The sequence below is a fragment of the Palaemon carinicauda genome, chromosome 10 (assembly GCF_036898095.1).
Source record: "Palaemon carinicauda isolate YSFRI2023 chromosome 10, ASM3689809v2, whole genome shotgun sequence".
NCBI classification, from domain to species: Eukaryota; Metazoa; Arthropoda; class Malacostraca; order Decapoda; family Palaemonidae; genus Palaemon; species Palaemon carinicauda.
The window spans coordinates 76,506,551-76,531,550 of NC_090734.1; the positions used below are offsets into that span (position 1 = coordinate 76,506,551).

Genomic DNA, 25,000 nt, shown 5'->3' on the forward strand with positions numbered 1-25,000 from the left:
AGGTTGCCCTTCCTTCTACAATAGCTTTCGGCCAACTCCAGCTAGCCTATTAGTGGTGTCATGACTTATATTCGAGTTGGATTACTTAGAGAAGCAATTTGAAACCTACTTCAGCAGTTTGGGCATTGAACTAACGGGTTTTTCCGCCGCGCCAGAGGTTGCCCTTCCTTTTGAAATAGCTTTCGGCCAACTCCAGCTAGCCTATTAGTGGTGTCATGACTTATATTTGAGTTGGATTACTTAGAGAAGCAATTTGAAACCTACTTCAGCAGTTTGGGCATTGAACTTACGGGTTTTTCCGCCGCGCCAGAGGTTGCCCTTCCTTCTACAATAGCTTTCGGCCAACTCCAGCTAGCCTATTAGTGGTGTCATGACTTATATTCGAGTTGGATTACTTAGAGAAGCAATTTGAAACCTACTTCAGTAGTTTGGGCATTGAACTTACGGGTTTTTCCGCCGCGCCAGAGGTTGCCCTTCCTTCTGAAATAGCTTTCGGCCAACTCCAGCTAGCCTATTAGTGGTGTCATGACTTATATTTGAGTTGGATTACTTAGAAAAGCAATTTGAAACCTACTTCAGCAGTTTGGTCATTGAACTTACGGGTTTTTCCGCCGCGCCTGAGGTTGCCCTTCCTTCTACAATAGCTTTCGGCCAACTCCAGCTAGCCTATTAGTGGTGTCATGACTTATATTCGAGTTGGATTACTTTGAGAAGCAATTTGAAACCTACTTCAGCAGTTAGGGCATTGAACTTACGGGTTTTTCCGCCGCGACAGAGGTTGCCCTTCCTTCTGAAATAGCTTGCGGCCAACTCCAGCTAGCCTAATAGTGGTGTCATGACTAATATCTGAGTTGGATTACTTAGAGAAGCAATTTGAAACCTACTTCAGCATTTTGGGCATTGAACTCATGGGTTTTTCCGCCGCGCCAGAGGTTGCCCTTCCTTCTGAAATAGCTTTCGGCCAACACCAGCTAGCCTATTAGTGGTGTCATGACTTATATTTGAGTTGGATTACTTAGAGAAGCAATTTGAAACCTACTTCAGCAGTTTGGGCATTGAACTTACGGGTTTTTCCGCCGCGCCAGAGGTTGCCCTTCCTTCTACAATAGCTTTCGGCCAACTCCAGCTAGCCTATTAGTGGTGTCATGACTTATATTTGAGTTGGATTACTTAGAAAAGCAATTTGAAACCTACTTCAGCAGTTTGGGCATTGAACTTGCGGGTTTTTCCGCCGCGACAGAGGTTGCCCTTCCTTCTGAAATAGCTTTCGGCCAACTCCAGCTAGCCCATCAGTGGTGTCATGACTTATATTTGAGTTGGATTACTTAGAGAAGCAATTTGAAACCTACTTCAGCAGTTTGGGCATTGAACTTACGGGTTTTTCCGCCGCGCCAGAGGTTGCCCTTCCTTCTACAATAGCTTTCGGCCAACTCCAGCTAGCCTATTAGTGGTGTCATGACTTATATTTGAGTTGGATTACTTAGAGAAGCAATTTGAAACCTACTTCAGTAGTTTGGGCATTGAACTTACGGGTTTTTCCGCCGCGCCAGAGGTTGCCCTTCCTTCTACAATAGCTTTCGGCCAAGTCCAGCTAGCCTAATAGTGGTGTCATGACTTATATTTGAGTTGGATTACTTAGAGAAGCAATTTGAAACCTACTTCAGCAGTTTGGGCATTGAACTTACGGGTTTTTCCGCCGCGCCAGAGGTTGCCCTTCCTTCTACAATAGCTTTCGGCCAAGTCCAGCTAGCCTATTAGTGGTGTCATGACTTATATTTGAGTTGGATTACTTAGAGAAGCAATTTGAAACCTACTTCAGTAGTTTGGGCATTGAACTTACGGGTTTTTCCGCCGCGCCAGAGGTTGCCCTTCCTTCTACAATAGCTTTCGGCCAAGTCCAGCTAGCCTATTAGTGGTGTCATGACTTATATTTGAGTTGGATTACTTAGAGAAGCAATTTGAAACCTACTTCAGCAGTTTGGTCATTGAACTTACGGGTTTTTCCGCCGCGCCAGAGGTTGCCCTTCCTTCTACAATAGCTTTCGGCCAAGTCCAGCTAGCCTATTAGTGGTGTCATGACTTATATTTGAGTTGGATTACTTAGAGAAGCAATTTGAAACCTACTTCAGTAGTTTGGGCATTGAACTTACGGGTTTTTCCGCCGCGCCAGAGGTTGCCCTTCCTTCTACAATAGCTTTCGGCCAAGTCCAGCTAGCCTATTAGTGGTGTCATGACTTATATTTGAGTTGGATTACTTAGAGAAGCAATTTGAAACCTACTTCAGCAGTTTGGGCATTGAACTTACGGGTTTTTCCGCCGCGCCAGAGGTTGCCCTTCCTTCTAAAATAGCTTTCGGCCAAGTCCAGCTAGCCTATTAGTGGTGTCATGACTTATATTTGAGTTGGATTACTTAGAGAAGCAATTTGAAACCTACTTCAGTAGTTTGGGCATTGAACTTACGGGTTTTTCCGCCGCGCCAGAGGTTGCCCTTCCTTCTACAATAGCTTTCGGCCAACTCCAGCTAGCCTATTAGTGGTGTCATGACTTATATTTGAGTTGGATTACTTAGAGAAGCAATTTGAAACCTACTTCAGTAGTTTGGGCATTGAACTTATGGGTTTTTCCGCCGCGCCAGAGGTTGCCCTTCCTTCTGAAATAGCTTGCGGCCAACTCCAGCTAGCCTAATAGTGGTGTCATGACTAATATTTGAGTTGGAATACTTAGAGAAGCAATTTGAAACCTATTTCAGCATTTTGGGCATTGAACTCACAGGTTTTTCAGCCGCGACAGGGGTTGCCCTTCCTTCTGAAATAGTTTTCGGCCAACTCCCGCTAGCTTATTAGTGGTGTCATGAATTATATTTGAGTTGGATTACTTAGAGAAGCAATTTGAAACCTACTTCAGCAGTTTGGGCATTGAACTTAAGGGTTTTTCCGCCGCGCCAGAGGTTGCCCTTCCTTCTGAAATAGCTTTCGGCCAACTCCAGCTAGCTTATTAGTGGTGTCATGACTTATATTTGAGTTGGATTAATTAGAGAAGCAATTTGAAACCTACTTCAGCATTTTGGGCATTGAACTTACGGGTTTTTCCGCCGCGCCAGAGGTTGCCCTTCCTTCTGAAATAGCTTTCGGCCAACTCCAGCTAGCCTATTAGGGGTGTCATGACTTATATTTGAGTTGGATTACTTAGAGAAGCAATTTGAAACCTACTTCAGCAGTTTGGGCATTGAACTTACGGGTTTTTCCGCCGCGCCAGAGGTTGCCCTTCCTCCTACAATAGCTTTCGGCCAAGTCCAGCTAGCCTATTAGTGGTGTCATGACTTATATTTGAGTTGGATTACTTAGAGAAGCAATTTGAAACCTACTTCAGTAGTTTTGGCATTGAACTTACGGGTTTTTCTGCCGCGCCAGAGGTTGCCCTTCCTTCTGAAATAGCTTTCGGCCAACTCCAGCTAGCCTATTAGTGGTGTCATGACTTATATTTGAGTTGGATTACTTAGAGAAGCAATTTGAAACCTACTTCAGTAGTTTGGGCATTGAACTTATGGGTTTTTCCGCCGCGCCAGAGGTTGCCCTTCCTTCTGAAATAGCTTGCGGCCAACTCCAGCTTGCCTAATAGTGGTGTCATGACTAATATTTGAGTTGGATTACTTAGAGAAGCAATTTGAAACCTACTTCAGCATTTTGGGCATTGAAATCACAGGTTTTTCCGCCGCGACAGGGGTTGCCCTTCCTTCTGAAATAGTTTTCGGCCAACTCCAGCTAGCTTATTAGTGGTGTCATGACTTATATTTGAGTTGGATTACTTAGAGAAGCAATTTGAAACCTACTTCAGCAGTTTGGGCATTGAACTTAAGGGTTTTTCCGCCGCGCCAGAGGTTGCCCTTCCTTCTGAAATAGCTTTCGGCCAACTCCAGCTAGCTTATTAGTGGTGTCATGACTTATATTTGAGTTGGATTACTTAGAGAAGCAATTTGAAACCTACTTCAGCATTTTGGGCATTGAACTTACGGGTTTTTCCGCCGCGCCAGAGGTTGCCCTTCCTTCTGAAATAGCTTTCGGCCAACTCCAGCTAGCCTATTAGTGGTGTCATGACTTATATTTGAGTTGGATTACTTAGAGAAGCAATTTGAAACCTACTTCAGCAGTTTGGGCATTGAACTTACGGGTTTTTCCGCCGCGCCAGAGGTTGCCCTTCCTTCTACAATAGCTTTCGGCCAACTCCAGCTAGCCTATTAGTGGTGTCATGACTTATATTTGAGTTGGATTACTTAGAGAAGCAATTTGAAACCTACTTCAGTAGTTTGGGCATTGAACTTACGGGTTTTTCCGCCGCGCCAGAGGTTGCCCTTCCTTCTGAAATAGCTTGCGGCCAACTCCAGCTAGCCTAATAGTGGTGTCATGACTAATATTTGAGTTGGATTAATTAGAGAAGCAATTTGAAATCTACTTCAGCATTTTGGGCATTGAACTCACGGGTTTTTCCGCCGCGACAGAGGTTGCCCTTCCTTCTGAAATAGTTTTCGGCCAACTCCAGCTAGCTTATTAGTGGAGTCATGACTTATATTTGAGTTGGATTACTTAGAGAAGCAATTTGAAACCTACTTCAGCAGTTTGGGCATTGAACTTACGGGTTTTTCCGCCGCGCCAGAGGTTGCCCTTCCTTCTGAAATAGCTTTCGGCCAACTCCAGCTAGCTTATTAGTGGTGTCATGACTTATATTTGAGTTGGATTACTTAGAGAAGCAATTTGAAACCTACTTCAGCATTTTGGGCATTGAACTTACGGGTTTTTCCGCCGCGCCAGAGGTTGCCCTTCCTTCTGAAATAGCTTTCGGCCAACTCCAGCTAGCCTATTAGTGGTGTCATGACTTATATTTGATTTGGATTACTTAGAGAAGCAATTTGAAACCTACTTCAGCAGTTTGGGCATTGAACTTACGGGTTTTTCCGCCGCGCCAGAGGTTGCCCTTCCTTCTGAAATAGCTTTCGGCCAACTCCAGCTAGCTTATTAGTGGTGTCATGACTTATATTTGAGTTGGATTACTTAGAGAAGCAATTTGAAACCTACTTCAGCAGTTTGGGCATAGAACTTACGGGGTTTTCCGCGCGCCAGAGGTTGCCCTTCCTTCTGAAATAGCTTTCGGACAACTCCAGCTAGCCTATTAGTGGTATCATGACTTATATTTGAGTTGGATTGCTTAGAGAAGCAATTTGAAACCTTCTTCAGCATTTTGGGCAATGAACTTACGGGTTTTTCCGCCGCGCCAGAGGTTGCCCTTCCTTTTGAAATAGCTTTCGGCCAACTCCAGCTAGCATATTATTGGTGTCATGACTTATATTTGAGTTGGATTACTTAGAGAAGCAATTTGAAACCTACTTCAGCAGTTTGGGCATCGAACTTACGGGTTTTTCCGCCGCGCCAGAGGTTGCCCTTCCTCCTGAAATAGCTTTCGGCCAACTCCAGCTAGCATATTAGTGGTGTCATGACTTATATTTGAGTTGGATTACTTAGAGAAGCAATTTGAAACCTACTTCAGCATTTTGGGCATTGAACTTACGTGTTTTTCCGCCGCGTCAGAGGTTGCCCTTCCTTCTGAAATAGCTTTCGGCCAACTCCAGCTAGCCTATTAGTGGTGTCATGACTTATATTTGAGTTGGATTACTTAGAGAAGCAATTTGAAACCTACTTCAGCAGTTTGGGCATTGAACTTACAGGTTTTTCCGCCGCGCCAGAGGTTGCCCTTCCTTTTGAAATAGCTTTCGGCCAACTCCAGCTAGCTTATTAGTGGTGTCATGACTTATATTTGAGTTGGATTACTTAGAGAAGCAATTTGAAACCTACTTTAGCAGTTTGGGCATTGAACTTACGGGGTTTTCCGCGTGCCAGAGGTTGCCCTTCCTTCTACAATAGCTTTCGGACAACTCCAGCTAGCCTATTAGTGGTATCCTGACTTATATTTGAGTTGGATTGCTTAGAGAAGCAATTTGAAACCTACTTCAGCATTTTGGGCATTGAACTCACGGGTTTTTCCGCCGCGCCAGAGGTTGCCCTTCCTTCTGAAATAGCTTTCGGCCAACACCAGCTAGCCTATTAGTGGTGTCATGACTTATATTTGAGTTGGATTACTTAGTGGAGCAATTTGAAACCTACTTCAGCAGTTTGGGCATTGAACTTACGGGTTTTTCCGCCGCGCCAGAGGTTGCCCTTACTTCTGAAATAGCTTTCGGCCAACTCCAGCTAGCCTATTAGTGGTGTCATGACTTATATTTGAGTTGGATTACTTAGAGAAGCAATTTGAAACCTACTTCAGCAGTTTGGGCATTGAACTTGCGGGTTTTTCCGCCGCGCCATAGGTTGCCCTTCCTTCTAAAATAGCTTTCGGCCAACTCCAGCTAGCCTATTAGTGGTGTCATGACTTATATTTGAGTTGGATTACTTAGAGAAGCAATTTGAAACCTACTTCAGCAGTTTTGGCATTGAACTTACGGGTTTTTCCGCCGCGCCAGAGGTTGCCCTTCTTTCTACAATAGCTTTCGGCCAACTCCAGCTAGCCTATTAGTGGTGTCATGACTTATATTCGAGTTGGATTACTTAGAGAAGCAATTTGAAACCTACTTCAGCAGTTTGGGCATTGAACTAACGGGTTTTTCCGCCGCGCCAGAGGTTGCCCTTCCTTCTGAAATAGCTTGCGGCCAACTCCAGCTAGCTTATTAGTGGTGTCATGACTTATATTTGAGTTGGATTACTTAGAGAAACAATTTGAAACCTACTTCAGCAGTTTGGGCATTGAACTTACGGGTTTTTCCGCCGCGCCAGAGGTTGCCCTTCCTTCTACAATAGCTTTCGCCCAACTCCAGCTAGCCTATTAGTGGTGTCATGACTTATATTCGAGTTGGATTACTTAGAGAAGCAATTTGAAACCTACTTCAGCAGTTTGGGCATTGAACTTACGGGTTTTTCCGCCGCGCCAGAGGTTGCCCTTCCTTCTGAAATAGCTTTCGGCCAACTCCAGCTAGCCTATTAGTGGTGTCATGACTTATATTTGAGTTGGATTACTTAGAGAAGCAATTTGAAACCTACTTCAGTAGTTGGGCATTGAACTTATGGGTTTTTCCGCCGCGCCAGAGGTTGCCCTTCCTTCTGAAATAGCTTGCGGCCAACTCCAGCTTGCCTAATAGTGGTGTCATGACTAATATTTGAGTTGGATTACTTAGAGAAGCAATTTGAAACCTACTTCAGCATTTTGGGCATTGAAATCACAGGTTTTTCCGCCGCGACAGGGGTTGCCCTTCCTTCTGAAATAGTTTTCGGCCAACTCCAGCTAGCTTATTAGTGGTGTCATGACTTATATTTGAGTTGGATTACTTAGAGAAGCAATTTGAAACCTACTTCAGCAGTTTGGGCATTGAACTTACGGGTTTTTCCGCCGCGCCAGAGGTTGCCCTTCCTTCTGAAATAGCTTTCGGCCAACTCCAGCTAGCTTATTAGTGGTGTCATGACTTATATTTGAGTTGGATTACTTAGAGAAGCAATTTGAAACCTACTTCAGCATTTTGGGCATTGAACTTACGGGTTTTTCCGCCGCGCCAGAGGTTGCCCTTCCTTCTGAAATAGCTTTCGGCCAACTCCAGCTAGCCTATTAGTGGTGTCATGACTTATATTTGAGTTGGATTACTTAGAGAAGCAATTTGAAACCTACTTCAGCAGTTTGGGCATTGAACTTACGGGTTTTTCCGCCGCGCCAGAGGTTGCCCTTCCTTCTACAATAGCTTTCGGCCAACTCCAGCTAGCCTATTAGTGGTGTCATGACTTATATTTGAGTTGGATTACTTAGAGAAGCAATTTGAAACCTACTTCAGTAGTTTGGGCATTGAACTTACGGGTTTTTCCGCCGCGCCAGAGGTTGCCCTTCCTTCTGAAATAGCTTGCGGCCAACTCCAGCTAGCCTAATAGTGGTGTCATGACTAATATTTGAGTTGGATTAATTAGAGAAGCAATTTGAAACCTACTTCAGCATTTTGGGCATTGAACTCACGGGTTTTTCCGCCGCGACAGAGGTTGCCCTTCCTTCTGAAATAGTTTTCGGCCAACTCCAGCTAGCTTATTAGTGGAGTCATGACTTATATTTGAGTTGGATTACTTAGAGAAGCAATTTGAAACCTACTTCAGCAGTTTGGGCATTGAACTTACGGGTTTTTCCGCCGCGCCAGAGGTTGCCCTTCCTTCTGAAATAGCTTTCGGCCAACTCCAGCTAGCTTATTAGTGGTGTCATGACTTATATTTGAGTTGGATTACTTAGAGAAGCAATTTGAAACCTACTTCAGCATTTTGGGCATTGAACTTACGGGTTTTTCCGCCGCGCCAGAGGTTGCCCTTCCTTCTGAAATAGCTTTCGGCCAACTCCAGCTAGCCTATTAGTGGTGTCATGACTTATATTTGAGTTGGATTACTTAGAGAAGCAATTTGAAACCTACTTCAGCAGTTTGGGCATTGAACTTACGGGTTTTTCCGCCGCGCCAGAGGTTGCCCTTCCTTCTGAAATAGCTTTCGGCCAACTCCAGCTAGCTTATTAGTGGTGTCATGACTTATATTTGAGTTGGATTACTTAGAGAAGCAATTTGAAACCTACTTCAGCAGTTTGGGCATAGAACTTACGGGGTTTTCCGCGCGCCAGAGGTTGCCCTTCCTTCTGAAATAGCTTTCGGACAACTCCAGCTAGCCTATTAGTGGTATCATGACTTATATTTGAGTTGGATTGCTTGGAGAAGCAATTTGAAACCTACTTCAGCATTTTGGGCGATGAACTTACGGGTTTTTCCGCCGCGCCAGAGGTTGCCCTTCCTTTTGAAATAGCTTTCGGCCAACTCCAGCTAGCATATTATTGGTGTCATGACTTATATTTGAGTTGGATTACTTAGAGAAGCAATTTGAAACCTACTTCAGCAGTTTGGGCATCGAACTTACGGGTTTTTCCGCCGCGCCAGAGGTTGCCCTTCCTCCTGAAATAGCTTTCGGCCAACTCCAGCTAGCATATTAGTGGTGTCATGACTTATATTTGAGTTGGATTACTTAGAGAAGCAATTTGAAACCTACTTCAGCATTTTGGGCATTGAACTTACGTGTTTTTCCGCCGCGTCAGAGGTTGCCCTTCCTTCTGAAATAGCTTTCGGCCAACTCCAGCTAGCCTATTAGTGGTGTCATTACTTATATTTGAGTTGGATTACTTAGAGAAGCAATTTGAAACCTACTTCAGCAGTTTGGGCATTGAACTTACAGGTTTTTCCGCCGCGCCAGAGGTTGCCCTTCCTTTTGAAATAGCTTTCGGCCAACTCCAGCTAGCTTATTAGTGGTGTCATGACTTATATTTGAGTTGGATTACTTAGAGAAGCAATTTGAAACCTACTTTAGCAGTTTGGGCATTGAACTTACGGGGTTTTCCGCGTGCCAGAGGTTGCCCTTCCTTCTACAATAGCTTTCGGACAACTCCAGCTAGCCTATTAGTGGTATCCTGACTTATATTTGAGTTGGATTGCTTAGAGAAGCAATTTGAAACCTACTTCAGCATTTTGGGCATTGAACTCACGGGTTTTTCCGCCGCGCCAGAGGTTGCCCTTCCTTCTGAAATAGCTTTCGGCCAACACCAGCTAGCCTATTAGTGGTGTCATGACTTATATTTGAGTTGGATTACTTAGTGGAGCAATTTGAAATCTACTTCAGCAGTTTGGGCATTGAACTTACGGGTTTTTCCGCCGCGCCAGAGGTTGCCCTTACTTCTGAAATAGCTTTCGGCCAACTCCAGCTAGCCTATTAGTGGTGTCATGACTTATATTTGAGTTGGATTACTTAGAGAAGCAATTTGAAACCTACTTCAGCAGTTTGGGCATTGAACTTGCGGGTTTTTCCGCCGCGCCATAGGTTGCCCTTCCTTCTGAAATAGCTTTCGGCCAACTCCAGCTAGCCTATTAGTGGTGTCATGACTTATATTTGAGTTGGATTACTTAGAGAAGCAATTTGAAACCTACTTCAGCAGTTTTGGCATTGAACTTACAGGTTTTTCCGCCGCGCCAGAGGTTGCCCTTCCTTCTATAATAGCTTTCGGCCAACTCCAGCTAGCCTATTAGTGGTGTCATGACTTATATTTGAGTTGGATTACTTAGAGAAGCAATTTGAAACCTACTTCAGCAGTTTGGTCATTGAACTTACGGGTTTTTCCGCCGCGCCTGAGGTTGCCCTTCCTTTTACAATAGCTTTCGGCCAACTCCAGCTAGCCTATTAGTGGTGTCATGACTTATATTCGAGTTGGATTACTTTAAGAAGCAATTTGAAACCTACTTCAGCAGTTTTGGCATTGAACTTACGGGTTTTTCCGCCGCGACAGAGGTTGCCCTTCCTTCTGAAATAGTTTGCGGCCAACTCCAGCTAGCCTAATAGTGGTGTCATGACTAATATCTGAGTTGGATTACTTAGAGAAGCAATTTGAAACCTACTTCAGCATTTTGGGCATTGAACTCACGGGTTTATCCGCCGCGCCAGAGGTTGCCCTTCCTTCTGAAATAGCTTTCGGCCAACACCAGCTAGCCTATTAGTGGTGTCATGACTTATATTTGAGTTGGATTACTTAGAGAAGCAATTTGAAACCTACTTCAGCAGTTTGGGCATTGAACTTACGGGTTTTTCCGCCGCGCCAGAGGTTGCCCTTCCTTCTACAATAGCTTTCGGCCAACTCCAGCTAGCCTATTAGTGGTGTCATGACTTATATTTGAGTTGGATTACTTAGAGAAGCAATTTGAAACCTACTTCAGTAGTTTGGGCATTGAACTTACGGGTTTTTCCGCCGCGCCAGAGGTTGCCCTTCCTTCTGAAATAGCTTGCGGCCAACTCCAGCTAGCCTAAGAGTGGTGTCATGACTAATATTTGAGTTGGATTAATTAGAGAAGCAATTTGAAACCTACTTCAGCATTTTGGGCATTGAACTCACGGGTTTTTCCGCCGCGACAGAGGTTGCCCTTCCTTCTGAAATAGTTTTCGGCCAACTCCAGCTAGCTTATTAGTGGAGTCATGACTTATATTTGAGTTGGATTACTTAGAGAAGCAATTTGAAACCTACTTCAGCAGTTTGGGCATTGAACTTACGGGTTTTTCCGCCGCGCCAGAGGTTGCCCTTCCTTCTGAAATAGCTTTCGGCCAACTCCAGCTAGCTTATTAGTGGTGTCATGACTTATATTTGAGTTGGATTACTTAGAGAAGCAATTTGAAACCTACTTCAGCATTTTGGGCATTGAACTTACGGGTTTTTCCGCCGCGCCAGAGGTTGCCCTTCCTTCTGAAATAGCTTTCGGCCAACTCCAGCTAGCCTATTAGTGGTGTCATGACTTATATTTGAGTTGGATTACTTAGAGAAGCAATTTGAAACCTACTTCAGCAGTTTGGGCATCGAACTTACGGGTTTTTCCGCCGCGCCAGAGGTTGCCCTTCCTTCTGAAATAGCTTTCGGCCAACTCCAGCTAGCTTATTAGTGGTGTCATGACTTATATTTGAGTTGGATTACTTAGAGAAGCAATTTGAAACCTACTTCAGCAGTTTGGGCATAGAACTTACGGGGTTTTCCGCGCGCCAGAGGTTGCCCTTCCTTCTGAAATAGCTTTCGGACAACTCCAGCTAGCCTATTAGTGGTATCATGACTTATATTTGAGTTGGATTGCTTAGAGAAGCAATTTGAAACCTACTTCAGCATTTTGGGCGATGAACTTACGGGTTTTTCCGCCGCGCCAGAGGTTGCCCTTCCTTTTGAAATAGCTTTCGGCCAACTCCAGCTAGCATATTATTGGTGTCATGACTTATATTTGAGTTGGATTACTTAGAGAAGCAATTTGAAACCTACTTCAGCAGTTTGGGCATCGAACTTACGGGTTTTTCCGCCGCGCCAGAGGTTGCCCTTCCTCCTGAAATAGCTTTCGGCCAACTCCAGCTAGCATATTAGTGGTGTCATGACTTATATTTGAGTTGGATTACTTAGAGAAGCAATTTGAAACCTACTTCAGCATTTTGGGCATTGAACTTACGTGTTTTTCCGCCGCGTCAGAGGTTGCCCTTCCTTCTGAAATAGCTTTCGGCCAACTCCAGCTAGCCTATTAGTGGTGTCATTACTTATATTTGAGTTGGATTACTTAGAGAAGCAATTTGAAACCTACTTCAGCAGTTTGGGCATTGAACTTACAGGTTTTTCCGCCGCGCCAGAGGTTGCCCTTCCTTTTGAAATAGCTTTCGGCCAACTCCAGCTAGCTTATTAGTGGTGTCATGACTTATATTTGAGTTGGATTACTTAGAGAAGCAATTTGAAACCTACTTTAGCAGTTTGGGCATTGAACTTACGGGGTTTTCCGCGTGCCAGAGGTTGCCCTTCCTTCTACAATAGCTTTCGGACAACTCCAGCTAGCCTATTAGTGGTATCCTGACTTATATTTGAGTTGGATTGCTTAGAGAAGCAATTTGAAACCTACTTCAGCATTTTGGGCATTGAACTCACGGGTTTTTCCGCCGCGCCAGAGGTTGCCCTTCCTTCTGAAATAGCTTTCGGCCAACACCAGCTAGCCTATTAGTGGTGTCATGACTTATATTTGAGTTGGATTACTTAGTGGAGCAATTTGAAATCTACTTCAGCAGTTTGGGCATTGAACTTACGGGTTTTTCCGCCGCGCCAGAGGTTGCCCTTACTTCTGAAATAGCTTTCGGCCAACTCCAGCTAGCCTATTAGTGGTGTCATGACTTATATTTGAGTTGGATTACTTAGAGAAGCAATTTGAAACCTACTTCAGCAGTTTGGGCATTGAACTTGCGGGTTTTTCCGCCGCGCCATAGGTTGCCCTTCCTTCTGAAATAGCTTTCGGCCAACTCCAGCTAGCCTATTAGTGGTGTCATGACTTATATTTGAGTTGGATTACTTAGAGAAGCAATTTGAAACCTACTTCAGCAGTTTTGGCATTGAACTTACGGGTTTTTCCGCCGCGCCAGAGGTTGCCCTTCTTTCTACAATAGCTTTCGGCCAACTCCAGCTAGCCTATTAGTGGTGTCATGACTTATATTCAAGTTGGATTACTTAGAGAAGCAATTTGAAACCTACTTCAGCAGTTTGGGCATTGAACTAACGGGTTTTTCCGCCGCGCCAGAGGTTGCCCTTCCTTCTGAAATAGCTTGCGGCCAACTCCAGCTAGCCTATTAGTGGTGTCATGACTTATATTTGAGTTGGATTACTTAGAGAAACAATTTGAAACCTACTTCAGCAGTTTGGGCATTGAACTTACGGGTTTTTCCTCCGCGCCAGAGGTTGCCCTTCCTTCTACAATAGCTTTCGCCCAACTCCAGCTAGCCTATTAGTGGTGTCATGACTTATATTCGAGTTGGATTACTTAGAGAAGCAATTTGAAACCTACTTCAGCAGTTTGGGCATTGAACTTACGGGTTTTTCCGCCGCGCCAGAGGTTGCCCTTCCTTCTATAATAGCTTTCGGCCAACTCCAGCTAGCCTATTAGTGGTGTCATGACTTATATTTGAGTTGGATTACTTAGAGAAGCAATTTGAAACCTACTTCAGCAGTTTGGTCATTGAACTTACGGGTTTTTCCGCCGCGCCTGAGGTTGCCCTTCCTTCTACAATAGCTTTCGGCCAACTCCAGCTAGCCTATTAGTGGTGTCATGACTTATATTCGAGTTGGATTACTTTAAGAAGCAATTTGAAACCTACTTCAGCAGTTTGGGCATTGAACTTACGGGTTTTTCCGCCGCGACAGAGGTTGCCCTTCCTTCTGAAATAGTTTGCGGCCAACTCCAGCTAGCCTAATAGTGGTGTCATGACTAATATCTGAGTTGGATTACTTAGAGAAGCAATTTGAAACCTACTTCAGCATTTGGGCATTGAACTCATGGGTTTATCCGCCGCGCCAGAGGTTGCCCTTCCTTCTGAAATAGCTTTCGGCCAACACCAGCTAGCCTATTAGTGGTGTCATGACTTATATTTGAGTTGGATTACTTAGAGAAGCAATTTGAAACCTACTTCAGCAGTTTGGGCATTGAACTTACGGGTTTTTCCGCCGCGCCAGAGGTTGCCCTTCCTTCTACAATAGCTTTCGGCCAACTCCAGCTAGCCTATTAGTGGTGTCATGACTTATATTTGAGTTGGATTACTTAGAAAAGCAATTTGAAACCTACTTCAGCAGTTTGGGCATTGAACTTGCGATTTTTTCCGCCGCGCCAGAGGTTGCCCTTCCTTCTGAAATAGCTTTCGGCCAACTCCAGCTAGCCTATCAGTGGTGTCATGACTTATATTTGAGTTGGATTACTTAGAGAAGCAATTTGAAACCTACTTCAGCAGTTTGGGCATTGAACTTACGGGTTTTTCCGCCGCGCCAGAGGTTGCCCTTCCTTCTACAATAGCTTTCGGCCAAGTCCAGCTAGCCTATTAGTGGTGTCATGACTTATATTTGAGTTGGAGTACTTAGAGAAGCAATTTGAAACCTACTTCAGTAGTTTGGGCATTGAACTTACGGGTTTTTCCGCCGCGCCAGAGGTTGCCCTTCCTTCTACAATAGCTTTCGGCCAACTCCAGCTAGCCTATTAGTGGTGTCATGAATTATATTTGAGTTGGATTACTTAGAGAAGCAATTTGAAACCTACTTCAGCAGTTTGGGCATTGAACTTACGGGTTTTTCCGCTGCGACAGAGGTTGCCCTTCCTTCTGAAATAGCTTGCGGCCAACTCCAGCTAGCCTAATAGTGGTGTCATGACTCATATCTGAGTTGGATTACTTAGAGAAGCAATTTGAAACCTACTTCAGCATTTTGGGCATTGAACTCACGGGTTTTTCCGCCGCGCCAGAGGTTGCCCTTCCTTCTGAAATAGCTTTCAGCCAACACCAGCTAGCCTATTAGTGGTGTCATGACTTATATTTGAGTTGGATTACTTAGAGAAGAAATTTGAAACCTACTTCAGCAGTTTGGGCATTGAACTTACGGGTTTTTCCGCCGCGCCAGAGGTTGCCCTTACTTCTGAAATAGCTTTCGGCCAACTCCAGCTAGCCTATTAGTGGTGTCATGACTTATATTTGAGTTGGATTACTTAGAAAAGCAATTTGAAACCTACTTCAGCAGTTTGGGCATTGAACTTGCGGGTTTTTCCGCCGCGCCAGAGGTTGCCCTTCCTTCAGAAATAGCTTTCGGCCAACTCCAGCTAGCCTATCAGTGGTGTCATGACTTATATTTGAGTTGGATTACTTAGAGATGCAATTTGAAACCTACTTCAGCAGTTTGGGCATTGAACTTACGGGTTTTTCCGCCGCGCCAGAGGTTGCCCTTCCTTCTACAATAGCTTTCGGCCAAGTCCAGCTAGCCTATTAGTGGTGTCATGACTTATATTTGAGTTGGATTACTTAGAGAAGCAATTTGAAACCTACTTCAGTAGTTTGGGCATTGAACTTACGGGTTTTTCCGCCGCGCCAGAGGTTGCCCTTCCTTCTACAATAGCTTTCGGCCAACTCCAGCTAGCCTATTAGTGGTGTCATGACTTATATTTGAGTTGGATTACTTAGAGAAGCAATTTGAATCCTACTTCAGTAGTTTGGGCATTGAACTTATGGGTTTTTCCGCTGCACCAGAGGTTGCCCTTCCTTCTGAAATAGCTTGCGGCCAACTCCAGCTAGCCTAATAGTGGTGTCATGACTAATATTTGAGTTGGATTACTTAGAGAAACAATTTGAAACCTACTTCAGCATTTTGGGCATTGAACTCACAGGTTTTTCCGCCGCGACAGGGGTTGCCCTTCCTTCTGAAATAGTTTTCGGCCAACTCCAGCTAGCTTATTAGTGGTGTCATGACTTATATTTGAGTTGGATTACTTAGAGAAGCAATTTGAAACCTACTTCAGCAGTTTGGGCATTGAACTTACGGGTTTTTCCGCCGCGCCAGAGGTTGCCCTTCCTTCTGAAATAGCTTTCGGCCAACTCCAGCTAGCTTATTAGTGGTGTCATGACTTATATTTGAGTTGGATTACTTAGAGAAGCAATTTGAAACCTACTTCAGCATTTTGGGCATTGAACTTACGGGTTTTTCCGCCGCGCCAGAGGTTGCCCTTCCTTCTGAAATAGCTTTCGGCCAACTCCAGCTAGCCTATTAGTGGTGTCATGACTTATATTTGAGTTGGATTACTTAGAGAAGCAATTTGAAACCTACTTCAGCAGTTTGGGCATTGAACTTACGGGTTTTTCCGCCGCGCCAGAGGTTGCCCTTCCTTCTACAATAGCTTTCGGCCAAGTCCAGCTAGCCTATTAGTGGTGTCATGACTTATATTTGAGTTGGATTACTTAGAGAAGCAATTTGAAACCTACTTCAGTAGTTTGGGCATTGAACTTACGGGTTTTTCCGCCGCGCCAGAGGTTGCCCTTCCTTCTACAATAGCTTTCGGCCAACTCCAGCTAGCCTATTAGTGGTGTCATGACTTATATTTGAGTTGGATTACTTTGAGAAGCAATTTGAAACCTACTTAAGCAGTTTGGGCATTGAACTTAAGGTTTTTTCTGCCGCGACAGAGGTTGCCCTTCCTTCTGAAATAGCTTGCGGCCAACTCCAGCTAGCCTAATAGTGGTGTCATGACTAATATCTGAGTTGGATTACTTAGAGAAGCTATTTGAAACCTACTTCAGCATTTTGGGCATTGAACTCACGGGTTTTTCCGCCGCGCCAGAGGTTGCCCTTCCTTCTGAAATAGCTTTCGGCCAACACCAGCTAGCCTATTAGTGGTGTCATGACTTATATTTGAGTTGGATTACTTAGAGAAGCAATTTGAAACCTACTTCAGCAGTTTGGGCATTGAACTTACGGGTTTTTCCGCCGCGCCAGAGGTTGCCCTTCCTTCTGAAATAGCTTTCGGCCAACTCCAGCTAGCCTATTAGTGGTGTCATGACTTATATTTAAGTTGGATTACTTAGAAAAGCAATTTGAAACCTACTTCAGCAGTTTGGGCATTGAACTTGCGGGTTTTTCCGCCGCGCCAGAGGTTGCCCTTCCTTCTGAAATAGCTTTCAGCCAACTCCAGCTAGCCTATCAGTGGTGTCATGACTTATATTTGAGTTGGATTACTTAGAGAAGCAATTTGGAACCTACTTCAGCAGTTTGGGCATTGAACTTACGGGTTTTTCCGCCGCGCCAGAGGTTGCCCTTCCTTTTACAATAGCTTTCGGCCAAGTCCAGCTAGCCTATTAGTGGTGTCATGACTTATATTTGAGTTGGATTACTTAGAGAAGCAATTTGAAACCTATTTCAGTAGTTTGGGCATTGAACTTACGGGTTTTTCCGCCGCGCCAGAGGTTGCCCTTCCTTCTACAATAGCTTTCGGCCAACTCCAGCTAGCCTATTAGTGGTGTCATGACTTATATTTGAGTTGGATTACTTAGAAAAGCAATTTGAAACCTACTTCAGTAGTTTGGGCATTGAACTTATGGGTTTTTCCGCCGCGCCAGAGGTTGCCCTTCCTTCTACAATAGCTTTCGGACAACTCCAGCTAGCCTATTAGTGGTATCATGACTTATATTTGAGTTGGATTGCTTAGAGAAGCAATTTGAAACCTACTTCAGCAGTTTGGGCATTGAACTCACGGGTTTTTCCGCCGCGCCAGAGGTTGCCCTTCCTTCTGAAATAGCTTTCGGCCAACACCAGCTAGCCTATTAGTGGTGTCATGACTTATATTTGAGTTGGATTACTTAGTGAAGCAATTTGAAACCTACTTCAGCAGTTTGGGCATTGAACTTACGGGTTTTTCCGCCGCGCCAGAGGTTGCCCTTACTTCTGAAATAGCTTTCGGCCAACTCCAGCTAGCCTATTAGTGGTGTCATGACTTATATTTGAGTTGGATTACTTAGAGAAGCAATTTGAAACCTACTTCAGCAGTTTGGGCATTGAACTTGCGGGTTTTTCCGCCGCGCCATAGGTTGCCCTTCCTTCTGAAATAGCTTTCGGCCAACTCCAGCTAGCCTATTAGTGGTGTCATGACTTATATTTGAGTTGGATTACTTAGAGAAGCAATTTGAAACCTACTTCAGCAGTTTGGGCATTGAACTTACGGGTTTTTCCGCCGCGCCAGAGGTTGCCCTTCCTTCTACAATAGCTTTCGGCCAACTCCAGCTAGCCTATTAGTGGTGTCATGACTTATATTCGAGTTGGATTACTTAGAGAAGCAATTTGAAACCTACTTCAGCAGTTTGGGCATTGAACTAACGGGTTTTTCCGCCGCGCCAGAGGTTGCCCTTCCTTCTGAAATAGCTTGCGGCCAACTCCAGCTAGCTTATTAGTGGTGTCATGACTTATATTTGAGTTGGATTACTTAGAGAAGCAATTTGAAACCTACTTCAGCAGTTTGGGCATTGAACTTACGGGTTTTTCCGCCGCGCCAGAGGTTGCCCTTCCTTCTACAATAGCTTTCGCCCAACTCCAGCTAGCCTATTAGTGGTGTCATGACTTATATTCGAGTTGGATTACTTAGAGAAGCAATTTGAAACCTACTTCAGCAGTTTGGGCATTGAACTTACGGGTTTTTCCGCCGCGCCAGAGGTTGCCCTTCCTTCTGAAATAGCTTTCGGCCAACTCCAGCTAGCCTATTAGTGGTGTCATGACTTATATTTGAGTTGGATTACTTAGAGAAGCAATTTGAAACCTACTTCAGCAGTTTGGTCATTGAACTTATGGGTTTTTCCGCCGCGCCTGAGGTTGCCCTTCCTTCTACAATAGCTTTCGGCCAACTCCAGCTAGCCTATTAGTGGTGTCATGACTTATATTCGAGTTGGATTACTTTGAGAAGCAATTTGAAACCTACTTCAGCAGTTTGGGCATTGAACTTACGGGTTTTTCCGCCGCGACAGAGGTTGCCCTTCCTTCTGAAATACCTTGCGGCCAACTCCAGCTAGCCTAATAGTGGTGTCATGACTAATATCTGAGTTGGATTACTTAGAGAAGCAATTTGAAACCTACTTCAGCATTTTGGGCATTGAACTCACGGGTTTTTCCGCCGCGCCAGAGGTTGCCCTTCCTTCTGAAATAGCTTTCGGCCAACACCAGCTAGCCTATTAGTGGTGTCATGACTTATATTTGAGTTGGATTACTTAGAGAAGCAATTTGAAACCTACTTCAGCAGTTTGGGCATTGAACTTACGGGTTTTTCTGCCGCGCCAGAGGTTGCCCTTCCTTCTGAAATAGCTTTCGGCCAACTCCAGCTAGCCTATCTGTGGTGTCATGACTTATATTTGAGTTGGATTACTTAGAAAAGCAATTTGAAACCTACTTCAGCAGTTTGGGCATTGAACTTGCGGGTTTTCCCGCCGCGCCAGAGGTTGCCCTTCCTTCTGAAATAGCTTTCGGCCAACTCCAGCTAGCCTATCAGTGGTGTCATGACTTATATTTGAGTTGGATTACTTAGAGAAGCAATTTGAAACCAACTTCAGCAGTTTGGGCATTGAACTTACGGGTTTTTCCGCCGCGCCAGAGGTTGCCCTTCCTTCTACAATAGCTTTCGGTCAAGTCCAGCTAGCCTATTAGTGGTGTCATGACTTATATTTGAGTTGGATTACTTAGAGAAGCAATTTGAAACCTACTTCAGTAGTTTGGGCATTGAACTTACGGGTTTTTCCGCCGCGCCAGAGGTTGCCCTTCCTTCTACAATAGCTTTCGGCCAACTCCAGCTAGCCTATTAGTGGTGTCATTACTTATATTTGAGTTGGATTACTTAGAGAAGCAATTTGAAACCTACTTCAGTAGTTTGGGCATTGAACTTATGGGTTTTTCCGCTGCACCAGAGGTTGCCCTTCCTTCTGAAATAGCTTGCGGCCAACTCCAGCTAGCCTAATAGTGGTGTCATGACTAATATTTGAGTTGGATTACTTAGAGAAGCAATTTGAAACCTACTTCAGCATTTTGGGCATTGAACTCACAGGTTTTTCCGCCGCGACAGGGGTTGCCCTTCCTTCTGAAATAGTTTTTGGCCAACTCCAGCTTGCTTATTAGTGGTGTCATGACTTATATTTGAGTTGGATTACTTAGAGAAGCAATTTGAAACCTACTTCAGCAGTTTGGGCATTGAACTTACGGGTTTTTCCGCCGCGACAGAGGTTGCCCTTCCTTCTGAAATACCTTGCGGCCAACTCCAGCTAGCCTAATAGTGGTGTCATGACTAATATCTGAGTTGGATTACTTAGAGAAGCAATTTGAAACCTACTTCAGCAGTTTGGGCATCGAACTTACGGGTTTTTCCGCCGCGCCAGAGGTTGCCCTTCTTTCTGAAATAGCTTTCGGCCAACTCCAGCTAGCTTATTAGAGGTGTCATGACTTATATTTGAGTTGGATTACTTAGAGAAGCAACTTGAAACCTACTTCAGCATTTTGGGCATTGAACTTATGTGTTTTTCCGCCGCGTCAGAGGTTGCCCTTCCTTCTGAAATAGCTTTCGGCCAACTCCAGCTAGCCTATTAGTGGTGTCATGACTTATATTTGAGTTGGATTACTTAGAGAAGCAATTTGAAACCTACTTCAGCAATTTGGGCATTGAACTTACAGGTTTTTCCGCCGCGCCAGAGGTTGCCCTTCCTTCTGAAATAGCTTTCGGCCAACTCCAGCTAGCTTATTAGTGGTGTCATGACTTATATTTGAGTTGGATTACTTAGAGAAGCAATTTGAAACCTACTTTAGCAGTTTGGGCATTGAACTTACGGGGTTTTCCGCGTGCCAGAGGTTGCCCTTCCTTCTACAATAGCTTTCGGACAACTCCAGCTAGCCTATTAGTGGTATCATGACTTATATTTGAGTTGGATTGCTTAGAGAAGCAATTTGAAACCTACTTCAGCATTTTGGGCATTGAACTTACGGGTTTTTCCGCCGCGCCAGAGGTTGCCCTTCCTTCTGAAATAGCTTTCGGCCAACTCCACCTAGCCTATTATTGGTGTCATGACTTATATTTGAGTTGGATTACTTAGAGAAGCAATTTGAAACCTACTTCAGCAGTTTGGGCATTGAACTTACGGGTTTTTCCGCCACGCCAGAGGTTGCCCTTTCTTCTGAAATAGCTTTCGGCCAACTCCAGCTAGATTATTAATGGTGTCATGACTTATATTAGAGTTGGATTACTTAGAGAAGCAATTTGAAACCTACTTCAGCATTATGGGCATTGAACTTACGGGTTTTTCCGCCGAGCCAGAGGTTGCCCTTCCTTCTGAAATAGCTTTCGGCCAACTCCAGCTAGCCTATTAGTGGTGTCATGACTTATATTTGAGTTGGATTACTTATAGAAGCAATTTGAAACCTACTTCAGTATATTGTGCATTGAACTTACGGGTATTTCCGCCACGCCAGAGGTTGCCCTTCCTTCTGAAATAGCTTTTGGCCAACTCCCCTCACTCCAGCTAGCCTTTTAGTAGTCAGTCGTGACTGATTTCACTTGAAATTCAGTGGTGAAGCCAAGGGCCATTATTGTGCCAGGCGGTGAAGCCAAGCGTCATATTTAGGCCGGCCGGTGAAGCCAAGCATCATTGTTGTGCTGGGCGGTAAAGCCAAGCGGGCCAGGTGGTGAAGCCAAGCGCCATTGTAAGCCAGGCGGTGAAGCCAAGCGGGCCAGACGGTGAAGACAAGCCCCATTGTAAGCCAGGCACTGAAGTCAAGCAGGCCAGGCGGTGAAGCCGAGCGCCATTGTTGGGCCGGGCGGTGAAGCCAAGCAGGCCAGGCGGTGAAGCCAAGCGCCATTGTTGTGCTGGGCGGTAAAGCCAAGCGGGCCTGGTTGTGAAGCCATGCGCCATTGTAAGCCGGGCGGTGAAGCCAAGTGGGCCAGATGGTGAAGCCAAGCGCTGTTGTAAGCTGGGCACTAAAGCCAAGAAGGCCAGGCGGTGAAGCCAAGCGCCATTGTAGGCTAGGCGGTGAAGCCAAGCGTGCCATTGTTGGGCCGGGGGTGAAGCCAAGTGTCATGTTTGGGCCGGGCGGTTAAGCCAAGTGGTCCGTGCGGTGAAAGAAAGCGTGCCAGGCAGTGAAGCCAAGCGCCATTGTAGGCCAGGCAGTGAAGCCAAGCGTCATTTTCCCCACCCAAACAGGATGCGCTCATTCATCATTATCAAAGGTTCTTCACCTGCATAGCCAGTCTTTGAGCCTGAAAAAAAAACCTCAAACCTAAAAAAAAAAAGAAAAAAAGTCAATTTAACAATCCTAAGCGCTATTGTTGGGCCAGGCGGCGAAGCCAAGCGGGCCAGGCGATGAAGCGAAGCGCCATTGTTTTGCCGGGCGATAAAGCCAAGCGGGCCAGGCGGTGAAGCCAAGCGCCATTGTAAGCCAGGCGGTGAAGCCAAGCGGGCCAGACGGTAAAGCCAAGCGCCATTGTTTTGCCGGGCGATGAAGCCAAGCGGGCCAGGCGGTGAAGCCAAGCGCCATTGTTTTGCTGGGCGATGAAGCCAAGCGGGCCAGGCGGTGAATCCAAGCGCCATTGTTTTGCCGGGCGATGAAGCCAAGCGTGCCAGGCGGTGAAGCCAAGCGCCATTGCTGGGCCGGGCAGTGAAGCCAAGCGGGCCAGGTGGTGAAGCCAAGCGCCATTGTTTTGCTGGGCGATGAAGCCAAGCGGGCCAGGCGGTGAATCCAAGCGCCATTGTTTTGCCGGGCGATGAAGCCAAGCGTGCCAGGCGGTGAAGCCAAGCGCCATTGCTGGGCCAGGCAGTGAAGCCAAGCGGGCCAGGTGGTGAAGCCAAGCGCCATTGTTGGACCGGGCGATGAAGCCAAGCGGGCCAGGCGGTGAAGCCAAGCGCCATTGTTGGGCTGGGCAGTGAAGCCAAGCGGGCCAGGCGGTGAAGCCAAGCGCCATTGTTTTGCCGGGCGATGAAGCCAAGCGGGCCAGGCGGTGAAGCCAAGCGCCATTGTTTTGCCGGGCGGTGAAGCCAAGCTGGCCAGGCGGTGAAGCCAAGCGCCATTGTTGGGCCGGGCCGTGAAGCCAAGCGGGCCAGGCGGTGAAGCCAAGCGCCATTGTTTTGCCGGGCGATGAAGCCAAGCGGGCCAGGCGGTGAAGCCAAGCGCCATTGTTTTGCCAGGCAGTGAAGCCAAGCGGGCCAGGCGGTGAAGCCAAGCGTCATTGTTGGGCCGGGCAGTGAAGCCAAGTGGGCCAGGCGGTGAAGCCAAGCGCCATTGTTTTGCCGGGCGATGAAGCCAAGCGGGCCAGGCGGTGTAGCCAAGCGCCATTGTTGGGCCGGGCAGTGAAGCCAAGCGGGCCAGGCGGTGAAGCCAAGCGCCATTGTTTTGCCGGGCGATGAAGCCAAGCGGGCCAGGCGGTGAAGCCAAGCGCCATTGTTGGGCCGGGCAGTGAAGCCAAGCGGGCCAGGCTGTGCAGCCAAGCGCCATTGTTTTGCCGGGCGATGAAGCCAAGCGGGCCAGGCGGTGAAGCCAAGCGCCATTGTTTGGCCGGGCAGTGAAGCCAAGCGGGCCAGGCGGTGAAGCCAAGCGCCATTGTTTTGCCGGGCGATGAAGCCAAGCGGGCCAGGCGGTGAAGCCAAGCGCCATTGTTGGGCCGGGCAGTGAAGCCAAGCGGGCCAGGCGGTGAAGCCAAGCGTCATTGTTTTGCCGGGCGATGAAGCCAAGCGGGCCAGGCGGTGAAGCCAAGCGCCATTGTTGGCCAGGCGATGAAGCTAAGCGCCATTGTTGGCCAGGCGATGAAGCCAAGTGCCATTGTTGGCTAGGCCATGAAGCCAAGCGTCATTTTCCCCACCCAAACAGGATGCGCTCATTCATCAGTATCAGAGGTTCTTCACCTGCATAGCCAGTCCTTAAGCCTAAAAAAAAAAACCTTAAACCTAAAAAAACAAACCTTAAGCCTAAAAAAAAAGCCTTAATCCTAAAAAAAAACTTAAGCCAAAAAAAAACCTTAAATCTAAAAAAAAACCTTAAACCTAAAAAAAAAAACCTTAAGCCTAATAAAAAAAAGAAGAAAAAGAGGAAGATACTATTCCTTTCATAAAATTATGAGGGCATCTACTCACCAAGTGTCAGGACCAAAACTTACTCTGCTCATCCCAGCTCTTCAACCTTCATCACCAGCCATTTGATGAACACCTATCCAGACTGTCCTCCTTAGGAAGAGGCGCAGCTTCCTTCCCCAGCTGAAGTATCTTGGGTCAACCTATAAGGACAAGAGTGCGTACTAGAAGAAGCCTAGCTCGTTCCCTCTGCAGAGCCAGTCTTCTAGATTATTTCCCCAGAACTACCCGAAGGTTGGTATCCAGAGGAATAGATCTAGATATCCGACCATTTGTACACTTGACGGACGCCTTGTACTCGTTCACCAAGGTACATAGCATACTAGAATTTGATAGGTTTCTTCCCTCTGCATAGCCCGTTGTCCTCCAGGGTGGTCCAAGCATCCTTCAAGCTGGATAGTTGAGCATTGCATCCCTCAAGCTGGCTAGTCCTTCCAAGTGTTCTTCAAGGTGGGTGGTCAGTCAGGTTAAAGATCCTTAAGTTCTGGTCCTTGCAAAACTCGGCTAAATTTAATTTTCCTCTCAAAATAAACTGAAATTGAAGTTCTTCTTCTTCTTCTTGTTTTTTTTTTTTATTTTTTTTTATTTATTTTTTTAGTTTTTTATTTTATTTTTTTTTTTTTTTAGTTTTTTTTTTCCATCCATTTGCGGATCCAAGTATTCACTTAACGGTGTCTCTTCAGAAGCTTATCGATATGATCGGCTGCTAATTGAACCTGCTTAATGGTGCCAATGATTGTTGTTAGATTACTGGAGTCATCCCTTCGTGGCATACAAATTGATTTGACACCACTCTCGCGGGTGATTTCCTTCAGCTTCCTTCCTTCCACTCCATAAATGGCTCTGTGGAACTTCCTTGGGATATCCAAGTCGGCAGTCACGTGCCCCTTTTGCTCATAGTCCCTCTTGGTGTTAACTCTAACCTTCGCACCTTGGAAGGTGATATGACACTCTGGTCCACCGATTTTCTT

The 25,000-nt window shown here is 45.8% G+C and overlaps 2 protein-coding genes across 2 annotated transcripts in view; one reads left to right on the plus strand and one right to left on the minus strand.

Annotated features, from left to right (window-relative positions):
* The window catches only part of LOC137648653 (uncharacterized), a 274,640-nt gene that overhangs the window by 105,092 nt on the left and 144,548 nt on the right, over positions 1 to 25,000 (plus strand). The window lies entirely within an intron of this gene.
* LOC137648063 (putative protein tag-278) overlaps positions 24,695 to 25,000 on the minus strand; it is a 2,364-nt gene continuing 2,058 nt past the window's right edge. The window contains exon 1 of the mRNA XM_068381003.1: positions 24,695 to 25,000. This exon is cut by the window's right edge and continues 2,058 nt beyond it. Coding sequence (XP_068237104.1) covers positions 24,695 to 25,000 — 306 coding nt within the window.